The sequence below is a fragment of the Saccopteryx bilineata genome, chromosome 6 (genome assembly GCF_036850765.1).
Source record: "Saccopteryx bilineata isolate mSacBil1 chromosome 6, mSacBil1_pri_phased_curated, whole genome shotgun sequence".
NCBI lineage: Eukaryota > Metazoa > Chordata > Mammalia > Chiroptera > Emballonuridae > Saccopteryx > Saccopteryx bilineata.
This window is the reverse complement of record NC_089495.1, coordinates 31,147,604-31,161,148: the sequence shown is the minus strand read 5'-3', so window position 1 is coordinate 31,161,148 and position 13,545 is coordinate 31,147,604. Positions and strand designations below refer to the sequence as shown.

Below are 13,545 nucleotides of genomic sequence, written 5' to 3'. Positions count from 1 at the left end.
AGAAAGGAAGGAGGGGGGGTGGAGAAGCAAATGGGCGCTTCTGTGTGCCCTGGCCGGGAATCGAACCCGGGTCCCCCGCACGCCAGGCCGACGCTCAACCGGCCAGGGCAATTTTTAAAAAATTTTTAAACATAGTATTATTTAATATTATAAGTCAAAAGATGTCTTAAAAAATAATGTTTAAAAATTTTAAGCTTTATCCTTAACTTTCCCTACAGCAGTTAATAGTATCATATCCAAGAGAGTGAGACAAGCCAAAAACCTTGTTGTCATTGACCCATCTCTTTTCATTCTTCATGTAGCATCTACTACTAAAGTTAGGTGGCTTAAACTTTTTAACTATATATCAAATACAACCACTGGTTTCTATCTAAACCAGTGGTCCCCAACCCCCGGGTCACAGACAGTACTGGTCTGTGGGCCATTTGGTACTGGTCCACAGAGAAAGAATAAATAACTTACATTATTTCCATTTTATTTATATTTAAGTCTGAATGATGTTTTACTCTTAAAAAATGACCAGATTTCCTCTGTTACATTCGTTTAAGATGCATTCTTGATGCTTGTCTTTGCCACGTGATACATTTATCCGTCCCACTGGTCCATGAAAGAGGCTGGTCCATGAAAATATTTTCTGACATTAAACCGGTCTGTGGCTCAAAAAAGGTTGGGGACCACTGATCTAAACCACTACTACTAAATTTCACTCTATAGTTATCATTTTCTTGTACTACTGTAATGATATTGTAATTCATTTCTCTACATTTATTTTCTTTTGTTTTTGCATTTATTTTCTCTTTTCCAAACCTTGCTTTTTATCAGCTTTCAATCTTTCAATTAAATTTCTAAATAAAATCAATTACCTATAAGTTATAGGCCAACTTTTTGATTAAGATGGGAAGGTCCTACATCATCCTGCCATAACAAGTTCTGTGAAATCACACTTAGTTTCTTTGTGTGTGTTTCTATATCTTTACTGCAATATGAGCAATATGAATTTTTTGTGTTCTTAGGGCCAACCACATTGTAGAAATTGAATATTTAATTAATTAATAATTTAATGGCTGTTTTCTGCATAACAGCTGCGTTAACCTTAATATTTTTTAAACGTCCTATACAATTTTTATTGTAGGTTCATTTTAAATATTTCTTTTTTTATAAGGATCTATCTTTCATTTCTATGCTTAAGCGGTATTATTTTTAAATTTCCACTCTTTTCAAATTTACTTTTAATTTTTTATTGAACTTATTAGGGTGACATTTGTGAATAAAGTTACGTAGGCTTCAGTAATGCAATTCTATAATATATCACGTGTATGTTGTGTGTTTATCATCCTAAGTCAACTCTCCTTTCATCATCACTTGTCCCCTTGTGCCCTCTACTACATCTCTCTACCCCCTTTTCCCTCTTGTAATCCTCATACTGTTTTTTAGTGTCTATGAATTTTGTTTTGTTTTTTTGCTTAATACTTAAGTTCTGTTGAACATTAGGGCTCAATAGAAGATCTTACTGTGTTTTCATTTGTATAGACAAATTCCCTGAATTTTTTCTTGTATAATTATTTTTCATTATACTAATTATCAAGTGTTAATCTTTGTTTTTATTTATTTCATGTCTGTACCTTCCATCCCAGCTAAAGAGAAAAGGACTTTTATTATATATATTTTGTATACTCTCAGAAAATCAGTCTCATCTAGTTTTAAAATCATAGTAATGTTATAAATTAATCATTTATTGTTAGTATATTAATATTTACTGTTAAATCAATACCTCTTAATGAGATGTTAAATACAGATGACATTCTATTTAACTTGCTTTGGTTTATTTCTTTTTTTAGGTGTGCAAGGATAAGGAGTGTGTAGATAATTATTTGGATTTTGACTGTCCTCCACAAAAATGTCACTCTCACGGTGTAAGTACTATATTATAATGCAAGAATAGAAATCATGGAAAGTAGTCTTAGGTAAGCAAACATACAGCTATACACATACATGCAAACACACAAACGTATTGATACTTTCATATACTCATAAACCACAAAAGAAAATTGGAGCATCTGACTTAAGTATATTTTTAAATTCTACTTGAACACAAATACTTTGAGCTACTTATAAGGTAACATTCCTCCTGTTTCCAGATATGCAATAATAAAAAAAATTGTCACTGTAACTTTGGCTTTTTACCTCCAAATTGTGAAAATGCACTAGATTCATGGCCGGGCGGAAGTATCGACAGTGGCAATTTTCCACCTGATAGAACAGCCCGCATTCCTGGTAAGTATTAATAACAAATTGAACACATAACTAAAATGACATTTTAATTTATAAAATTAAAAAACATTATTTTGGCTCCCAGTTTTAGATTATGTTCAGATATCAAATGGTAATTCATATACAGCTATGTAATTTATGTTTTACTTATAGAGAGTAATGTGATAGAACTTATTTAACATATATTTTGGATAATCTATGTCAGTATGAGCCCAGGCTGGAAAATTGAAATCACTTTAGTCCTTTATACAGAAGAAATTTAAGATAAGGCATGAGGTAAGAAATAATGGCAGAGATAAAAAAAAACCAATCAGAGAATGGTGAAGCAAACCAGAGATTAACAACAACAAGAATCTGCTATCACTTCTTGGGGCTGGTGGAACAGAAAAAGGTAGTATTTCTAGAACCAAAATTTGAGCTATCTGGTCATCTGGCATGACTTTTTAACTATGGTCAAGGCTACATATCAGTATCTAGACCACGAGAGGTACTGGCCAGCATGAGGCAGACATATGGAGTATTCACAGCCATTATTAGATATGTAGGCAAAGATTGGAAGATAAATGCCATGGATTGTTTACTCTTTTGACTCCCCTTGGCTAAATCTAACTAGAAGGCAGAAAGTCAAGAAGCTTGGGAAATAAATTTACTACAATTTTTTGTTATTGTTGTTCAACACAGAGATAGACTTTAGCCAGCATATCCAATGATGTATAAAGAGACTTCCTTTATTTGAAAACCTAAATTTGCATATAATTAAAACAGATTTTTTCAGATTTTGAGCTAGAGGCAGTTCTTAACATTTCCACACTCATTCCATTGTTTAAGGCTATAAGGTAATAGATTACTAAATTATAACATTATAAAATATTTAAACATTTTTTATTTTCATAGTAACAATTAACTTGCAGTATCTTCTGTTCAAATTGACTGAAATTAATTGCTTCTGTTCATGTACACATCTGCTTTTCCCAATGAGCAGAGGAGACCACTCTTTTCAAAGAATACAGGTTGACCTTAATAATATGATTAATCAATGAAATGTACAGAAGTAAGAATCTAGGACTTCCATAGTCTTTCAGCAGATTCTGCCTGGCTTATTTAGACTACTAATTCTTGATACTCACATGATTGGAATACTAACTCTGTTGAAATTCATTTGATTTGTATAAAAATTGACTACAATGAGGAAGAAACAAAAAATACAACTAAACATTTAAACTTTCCCTAAATTCATGACCCAGAAAATGATTAAATTTAAATGATTTTCTTAAGTTACTAAATTTGTGAATAGTTTCTTACACAGCTCTCTCTGATATGTATAAATGAAAACAATTTGATACTAGAAGGTATATTTATATAACAAGTATCTAAAACATATGACATTAGTTTTAGAATTGGATGGTAGTAGCTGAAAGACCTCTAGGAAACTGTTGAAGATTATTAGTATATGATAAAATTGTCTTGAGAAGACAGTTGGTGAGTAATTCAAAAGCATGTTAGAAGTTGGCAAAATGAGTTTTATTGTGAATTGGTGAGTTATTTGCCATCATTTATGCCTGTGATAATGTGAAAAGTAGAATTCATGGTTCTGGTTGGCAAGATTTTTAGGTAAGATGTAAAGTGTTCCAAGTAAGTGACTTTAATTACCTATAATTAGATATAAAAAGACAGTAATAATAAAAGAATAGGTCAATTTTCAAGTAAAATGTAGAGCAAATATAAAAGAGCTAACTTTATTTTTGGTTTGAAACTAAAATTATTATTCCTGGTTTGTTCTAGAAAAAATATTCTGAAAGCAATGTCTAATTGCCAGATTTGAAATTGATCTCAGGCCCTGGCTGGTTAGCTCAGTGAATAGAGCATTGGCCTTAAGTGCAGATGTCCCCAGTTAATCCTGTCAGGACACAGGGAAGCAACTATCTCTTCCCCTCCCTCCTTACCTTCTCTCCCCCTTCCCTTCTTGCAGCCAGTGGCTCGATTGGTTTGAGCATCAGCCCTGGGTGCTGAGGATAGCATGGTTGATTGTGAATTGGTCCAGGACAGGGGTTGCTGGGTGGATCGTGGCTGGGGTGCATACAGGAGTCTGTCTCTCTCTCTCCTCCTCTCACTTAAAGAAAAAAAAACAGAGAAAGAAATTGATCTCAGATAAAGAATAAGTCTAGCATGTGACTGTAAACTCCTGTATGAAAACCTCAGAAAAACTTAAAATAATGCTTCTTAAGATATCTTCATCTAAACAAAAGCCCTTGTATATATTGTATTGGAATGTCTTATAAAAACTCTCAAACAGGCTGTTGCCAGTTGTCTCAAAATTAGAGCATCAGCTAGGCTTATGGAAGCCCCAGGTTCAATTCCTAGTCAAGGCACACAGGAGAAGAGACCATCTGCTTCTCCACCCCTCCACCTCTTCTTGTTCTCTATTTCTTCCCTTCCCGCAGCCATGGCTTGAATGATTCAAGCAAGTTGGCCCTGGGCCCTGGGTATGGCTCCATGGTCTCATCTCAGGTACTAAAATAGTTTGGTTGCTGAGCAACAGAGCAATGATCTCAGATGGGCAGAGCACCATCTGGTAGGGAGTTTGGAGGGGCGCATGTGAGAATCTTTCTCTCTGCTTTCCCACCACTCAATAAAACAAACAAACAAACAAACACAAAAAATAAATAAAACAAAAAACCTCTCAAAGAAAGTTACTAAGAATCTTAAATATGTTATTTTATGACAGTCTCACCAGCCCAATATAGAAAATGGCTTATTTCAAAGAGATCTGTGAGTATGGCCTTTATTAAATAGGACATATGTTGAATTTTTTAAATAGTTCTTTTATAAGTGTTTATTTCAGCCAAACTGACAACATATGCCTGGAAGCAAGATCTCAACTGTTCCCTGAGTGTATATTTGAGATATAAGAAATTTACACATCCTGGCCCTGGCCGGTTGGCTCAGCGGTAGAGCGTCGGCCTAGCGTGCGGAGGACCCGGGTTCGATTCCCGGCCAGGGCACATAGGAGAAGCGCCCGTTTGCTTCTCCACCCCTCCGCCGCGCTCTCCTCTCTGTCTCTCTCTTCCCCTCCCGCAGCCAAGGCTCCATTGGAGCAAAGATGGCCCGGGCGCTGGGGATGGCTCTGTGGCCTCTGCCTCAGGCGCTAGAGTGGCTCTGGTCGCAATATGGCGACGCCCAGGATGGGCAGAGCATCGCCCCCTGGTGGGCAGAGCACCGCCCCTGGTGGGCGTGCCGGGTGGATCCCGGTCGGGCGCATGCGGGAGTCTGTCTGACTGTCTCTCCCTGTTTCCAGCTTCAGAAAAATGAAAAAAAAAAAAAAAAAAAAGAAATTTACACATCCTAGTAAAATTAATAAAAAAATAATAAATTTAAAAAAAAGCAATTTACACATTTTTAAAGAAATTATATCAGGCCAGCCTGAAAGTGATCTCAGTAGCCTATATACTCTTTAAGACCAAATCAATTATGAGAATGAAGCTACTCAGATATAAAAGGGCTTATTTCTAATGGAAATGGAATTATAAATTAAAGGGTATTATCAAGAAAACAGAAGCCAAAACTACATAGGTCTGTGAGTTTCTGTTTTTTAAAAATCACCAACAAAAATAAACAAACAAAATATACAGGTCTAGGTGGTAAAAATACAGATTAGTTCCACTAAATTTTTTCAAGGAAGAAATACCATTAAAAAAAATCAGTGATGAAATAACTTCTATCACCTCAATGTATGAGGAAAACATAACCCTGGTGCCAAATCCAGACAAAAATGTTTTAAAAAATTACAGAAATTTTTTTTTCATGAACATAGATTCTCATATATTCAAGAGAATTTTAGATCATGGTATATAGCTATCTATATCTAATTATTTAAAAGAATAATAAACTAGACTATGTGGGGTTTATCTTAGAAATACAAGACTCTTTCATCATTTTAAAAACAATCAGTACAATTCACTAAATCAAAATTTTTAACAGTATATGGTTTTTCAATTTGATACAAAAAAGAAAATCTGACAGAAAGTCACTACCTATTTATAAATGTTTAAAAAGCTGCATAAGTAAACTTTATCAAGCTGATAAAAATATCAACAAAAAACAGTCAAAATATTTAATAATGAAATACATTGTTTTCCCAAAATACTGAGAAGAGAATAAAGTCTGCTGTTACTATATGTTTTCAACATTTTATAATAAGTTCTAACCAGTGCAATAAATAACAAAAGGCCAAGAAATTGGGAGAATAAAATTGCAAATAATTAAATGAAACTGCAGATGATATAGTTAATTACATAGAATGTCCTAACGGATCTACAAAAACACTTCCAGAAGTAACAAATATATTTTGAAAGTTCAAGTGAAAAATGTTCAAAGGTCAGTAGCACAATTATATATTAGCTGCAGTAAATGGAAATCACCTTAAAATCAGTACCCTTTACAATACTATAAAAATAAAAATGATCCAGAATGAATTTAATAAAAGATGCTCAAGATCTTAACATTGAAGCTAAAAAAAAAAAAAAAAAAAAAAAGGAGATAAATGTTAAACATACAAATAAATGAAGAAATATTCACCCATTGGAAGGTGTATTGTTGCTAAAATTTTGATTCTTACCAAATTAAACCTGTAATTTTAAAATATCATAAAAGCATGCAAATTTTAGATAGTAACATTTTAATTCTAAAATAAACAAAAAAGTGCGCAGAATAGCCAAACAACCCTGAAAAAGAATAAAACACAGAGACAACTAAAGCTATTTGCCTTATTGTTTTATGTTGAATTTAGAATAGTATAAATTAGGATATAGTTACATTAATTAAGACAGTATGCCATTTGTAAAAGATAGATATACAAGTTTCAATAGAATAAAATAGTGAGCCTAAAAATTTACCCATTAATATAAGGTTAATCAATTTTTCAGGAAAAGTACAAAGATCATTTAATGAAGTAGGAAAGTCAGTTCAAAATGTTGTATTATAACAACTGGAAACTTGCATAAGCCTAAATAACCTCAAAAAATCTCATCTTACTTAATTATTCATATGAGATAGATCATAAATCTATAGGAATAAGCTTAAACTATAAATCTTCTTAAAAGAAAAAGAAAAATTTAATACGTTCTTAGATAAGCAAATTTCTTAGATAAAACATGATAATATGTCTAAATGCAGTAAAAAAAATTATTTTGACTTTACCAACATTTTATTAAATGTATCGTATTTTTTACTAAAAATTGAGATTGAGAGGCCCTAGCTAGTTGGCTTAGTGTAAGAGGGTCAGCCCAGCATGTGGATGTCCGAGTTCGATTTCCAGTCATGGCACACAGAAGAAGCGTTCATCTGCTTCTCCTCTCTCTCTCTCTCTCTTTCTTCCCTTCCTGCAACTGTGGGTTGATTGGAGTGAGTTGGTCCCAGGCACTGAAGAAGACTCCATGGCTTCTGCCACAGACGCTAACCAGAGCTCAGTGGCTGAGCAATGGAATAATGCCCAGTTAGGCAAAGCATGACCCCCTGGGTTTGCCAGGTGGATCCCGGTCAGGGTGTGTGCTGGAGTCTGTCTTTGCCTCTCCTCCTTTCACTAAATAAAAAAGAAAAAAATTGAGATTGAAGTAAAACTCAACTTTTAATTTTTTTTTTAATAAAAGATGCTGCAACTAAGAGTTGAGGCTTCTTTTTTTTAAAACTTTATTTATTTATTTTAGAGAGGAGAGAGAGAGAGAGAGAGAGAGAGAGAGAGAGAGAAGAGGGGAGGAGCAGGAAGCATCAACTCCCATATGTGCCTTGACCAGGTGATCCCAGGGTTTTGAACCGGCTACCTCAGCATTTCCAGGTCGACGCTTTATCCACTGCGCCACCACAGGTCAGGCAAAACTCAACTTTTACAAGGATCACACCCTTTCATTCTTTTCATCTATATTATCAGATAGTTCTGAAAAGAGACTGCATGGAATAGAAGTCAACAGCAGGGGATAGAGCTATTATTGTAAGGTTAGCAATGTCTCTTTGGGCACTTACACTGTCAACTTATCTACTTCATAAAATGTTAATTATAAAATTAAGTAGTTAAAAATTTTTATTCTAATTAGTTTTATTAAAATACAGACATATCTTTACTATATTCCTCATAATTACTTTTAAATCATTGATTTTTTTTTCCTAGAAAAATTCTATACTGAGACTGATTACCCTTCCAAACCTTTGCGATGGCCTTTTTTTCTACTCATTCCTTTTTGCATTGTTCTTTCTGCAATGATCACGATCCTGGTAAAAGTTTTTGTCCAAAGAAAGAAATGGAAAACGGAGGAGTATACAAGCGATGAGTAAATTGATTTCATATTTAAGATTTATTATTTTTATAATGTGTTAGCATCCATAGTAACTTATTAACAAATATTACAATAATGTTACTTAATATAATTCAGATTAATTTTATTTTTATATGGAAATTTATCCTTAATATATTAAGGATTAATATAATGAAAATGAACAATTTTTTTTTAAATGTCAGGAATTTTCAATCTTATAAAAACTTGGATTCTGTTATGGGTAAAATTAAGTGAAAATTATTTCTAGTTAATGTGCTTATTTTTATTAATTGATCTTTATTAAACATGTATCAATTATTACTACTTTATTTTAATAGTTACATATTTCAAATAATTTTGCACAGATTGTTTGATTAAAAGATAGAAGGGAAATCCAGGAGAGCAGTTAGCAAAATAAGTCAGTCAGAGAAAGACAAAAACTGGCACATATACACTATGGAATACTACTCAGCCATAAGAAATGATGACATCGGATCATTTACAACAAAATGGTGGGATCTTGATAACATTATATGGAGTGAAATAAGTAAATCAGAAAAAACCAAAAACTACATGATTCCATACATTGGTGAGACATAAAAACGAGATGAAGAGACATGGACAAGAGTGTGGTGGTTACTGGGGGTGGGGGGGAGGGGGGGTGCAGGAGGGAAGGAGGGAAGGAGGGCGAGGGGAAGGGGGAGGGGGAGGGGCACAAAGAAAACTAGATAGAGGGTGACAGAGGACAATCTGACTTCGGGTGATGGGTATGCAACATAATTGAATGACAAGATAACCTGGACATGTTTTCTTTGATTATACGTACCCTGATTTATTGATGTCACCCCATTAACATTAATAAAATTTATTTATAAAAATAAAACAATAAAACATTTAAACAATAAAAAAATAAGAGAAAGACAAAAACCATACAATTTCACTTATATGTGGAATCTGAAGAACAAAAGAAATCAATAAACATAATTAAAAGAGACCCATAGATAAAGAGAACAGACTGATGGTTGGCAGAGGGGGTGGGGGTTGGAAGACTAGATGTTAAAAGCAAAGAGATTAAGAAATACAAGTTGGTAGTTACAGAATAGTCATGGGGACTCAAAGCACAGCCCAGGAAATATAGTTAATAATATTGAAATTATGTATGGTGCCAGGTGCATACTGGAATTATCAGAGAGAACATTTTGTAAAGTATGATTGTCTAGCCACTATTATGTATGACGAAAACTAATATAAAATAATATTGAATGTAAACTGTAACTGGAAAAAAAACAATGAAAAAAACAAGGCAGAAGATAAATAGCAAAGAAGTTTAAAGTTATTTAACCAATAATGGTATAAATATGAAAATGACATGAGTTTATTTTCAGGTAAAATTACATTACTGTGCTTATTTCTTTCATTAGTCTTATTTAGCAGCTGAGAGCTGATTTCAGTGGTAAGGTAGTCTCAAATACTTGCTGCTCCCAGATCTCAGTTTGAAATTCAAAACTGTTTTAATACTGGCACATAGTGCAGTTTTGTACAGTAATCTATTAAGAAAATATAATTTTAAGTAATTATGTTTGTTTTTAAATACAGAGAATTTGAAAGTGAGAGTGAATCCAAGAGTAACCTGGAAAACAAAGAATCCATAATATCATAGTGAGTATGAAATATTTTAAGGATGAGGTGGAGAGACAAAGAAAATTTAATGTATTAGATAAAAACAAATAATATAAATATATATTGAAAGGTGGCAGTCATATAGATGCACATAATGAATACTAAATTAGAGAATATTTTAATATTATAAGCTACATAATAGATTAATAAACTATAAATGACATTCAAGCCATCATTTAAATTGTTTTGTAGTGTTAACATTTAAATTTTTTTTTTACTAATGTTTAATTCTTTAGTGTTTATGTATTCAAATGTTGGTTAAAAATAAATTACATTATAGAATTATAATAAGGTTATTCTTATGTTATTTGTTGAATTAATTATTATTTTTAACTGGGCATACATGTGACTGTTTCCCCTTATTTATTCTTCCAGAATAATTATCCTCAATGGACAGGAATAATGAAAAAGAAAAAGAAAAAAATACATGGATTGCTGGTTGCCTGGGATTCAAAACCTATATATTATTGTTTTAATTTGACAAAAATTAGAAATTTTCATATATAATTTATGTTTATTATATTATTTATATATTATATAACATTGATATCTATTTAATTGCACAAATAACTTATTTATAAAAAGGCATGTTTATGAGTTTTTATATTGCACATTTTTAAAGTTATCTCATACTTATTCTGTTAGTAGAAACTGTTAATCAGCAGGCATGAGATGAAAAATGGTTATAATATAATAAATGCAATGACATGAGTAAAAGCCACTGTCACATTTTAAATTGCAAAGTTATGTAATTATGTTATTATCTTATGGTCCATAACCTATCAAAAGAAATCTTGATAGGGTTTAACATTGTAAGCATTAATAGAGATAAAGAAGAATATATCATAATGCAAATTATCAATGTAAGAAAAGCTACAATAATGCATATATATATATATATTACTTAGGATTCTCCAGAGAAAAAGAACCAATAGATGATTATAGTTAGCTGATGATAAATAGATAGATAAATAGATAGATAGATAGATAGATAGATAGATAGATAGATAACATATGACTAAGGAGGTTTATTATAGGGATTGGCTCACATGGTTATGGAGGTCAAGAAGTCCCATAATCTACCATTTACAAGCTGGAAAACAAGAAAAGTTGGTGATATAATTCAGTAGTCTGAAGACCTGACTATTGAGAAGTCTATGGTGTAAGTCCTGGTCTTAGTCCAAAAACCCAAGAACCAGGAATACCAATGGATGTCCATGGGTGAGAAAAGACAGATGCCTCAGCTCGAGTGAAGAATAAATTCATCCTTCCTTCATTTTTGTTTTACTCAGGCCCTCCAAGGATTGGATGATGTCCACTTGCATTGATAAAGATAATCGTCACTCAGTCTAATGATTCAAATACTAATCTCTTCCAAAGACACACTCACAGACATCCAGAAGTAACATTTTAACATATACCTGGTCATCCCTAAGTTGACACACAAAATTAATCATCACAAGTCTACCTTTTGTCAACTTGGTACCCTTGTGTCTCCTTAAACCATACTTAATCTCCAAATAAAGGACATAATTCAGGCTAATATGATATAACTATCCTGTATACAACCAAAAATCCACTAATGAACTAATTTTTCCCCCAGAAGAGATAAAATCCTTGAATGATGTTTACTCTTCTCAAGATGCCTCATAACTTAAATACTACGCTGTAATATTAATACTGATATGAAGTCAATCATCTTATGTTATATGGTAAGAGAATAAGAGAGGAAAGAAAACAAAAGTGTCTCTTACGTATGTATGTATGCACACAGATACATTCAGAAGAAAATAAGGAGGAAATACTCATTACAATCCTTCTTTCTGTAACTGGTCATGTTATTGTTGGTAGTATTTATAACTACCTTATTCTACTACCCATTCTGCATTCTTTTAATTTCAGCACATACCAGAGCTGATTTGGAGAGCCAAATTTTCACTTCTGAAGGGTCTGAATTATTATTAGTACTGTCTTGATTGAGTTGTAGTTTTCCATTGATTTTAATTACAAGGCATAGTAATACAAAGAGAAATCCTAAGAAGCCTTCTGTATTCCAGACATCCTGTTTCTTACCTCAGCCAACACCTTAACTCTCTTCTTTGCCTGTTGACTTAGAAGCATGAGGAACCCAAAGTAGCCAGGTGTCAGTCTTAACTTGTAGTTCAAGGGATTATTATTATTATTATTTTTTACAAAGACAGAGTCAGAGAGAAGGATAAATGGTGACAAACAGGAATGGAGAGAGATGAGAAACATCAATCATCAGTTTTTTGTTGCGACATCTTAGTTGTTCATTGATTGCTTTCTCATATGTGCCTTGACCATGGGCCTTAAGCAGATCAAGTAACCCCTTGCTCAAGCCAGTGACCTTGGGTCCAAGCTGGTGAGCTTTGCTCCAACCAGATGAGCCCGCGCTCAAGCTGGCAACCTCGGGGTCTTGAACCGGTGTCCTCCGCATCTCAGTCCGACACTCTATCCACTGCGCCACTGCTTGGTCAGGCTCAAGGGATTATTTTATCTCCACATGAAATCATTTCTCCCTCTGGGACTAAGGCCTCTAGGCCAGCAGAGCATAAATTCATGGAAACAGGAAGCAAAAATTTTGCTAGTGAGCCACTTGGGATAACAGTGACTGGTGTTGCTTTTATTCTCATCCTTCAATTCCTGGACCTATAAATCTTATTTATGGGAGAAACAGAACAATATATTGGACACTGATTCAAAACATACATAGTCTTCTGGAGAAGACTTGCCCCAAACCTGAAAGCTATTGCTACGTAGATGGCACTATAACCGAGTGTCTGAAAGACCAGTCCATCATTCCACCAAGTCAGCTTTTTTTAGAGGATAAGAAACCTGTGAATTTCATGGCTAGGTCTGTTGACACACTTCTTTTGTTGTAAAGTTAGTTCCTTGACCAGAAGCAATGCTGAGTAGAATGCCATAATGGTGGATAAGGCATTTGGTAAGTCACTGAATCACAGTTTGGGCAGAAACATTGCATGCAAGAAGGCAAATCTGGAATCCAGAATAAGTTTATATTCCAATAAAGAAAAAATACTGTTTCTTCCATGATGGAAGTTGTCCAACATAATCAACCTGCTATGAGTTTAGCTCATTGGTCATTCTGAGGAATGATGTCCTATCTGGAGCTCAGTGGTGACAGTTTAGGAATTTAGCAATGACTGTGGCCAGGTCAGGCTTGGTGAATAAAATTTCCTGTTGCTGAGCCCATCTATAAACTTCACCCTTGCCATCACGACCACACTGGGATTCATTTGGTGATAAC

At 33.6% G+C, this 13,545-nt stretch overlaps 1 protein-coding gene across 1 annotated transcript in view; it reads left to right on the top strand.

The window, feature by feature from the left end:
- Window positions 1-10,236, top strand: part of ADAM2 (ADAM metallopeptidase domain 2) — an 86,737-nt gene extending 76,501 nt beyond the window's left edge. Inside the window, exons 15-18 of the mRNA XM_066237506.1 lie at window positions 1,839-1,913; window positions 2,139-2,274; window positions 8,432-8,591; window positions 10,173-10,236. Of these exons, the coding sequence (XP_066093603.1) occupies window positions 1,839-1,913; window positions 2,139-2,274; window positions 8,432-8,591; window positions 10,173-10,236 (435 nt within the window). The remainder of the gene's footprint in view (window positions 1-1,838; window positions 1,914-2,138; window positions 2,275-8,431; window positions 8,592-10,172) is intronic.
- Window positions 10,237-13,545: the final 3,309 nt, after the last annotated feature.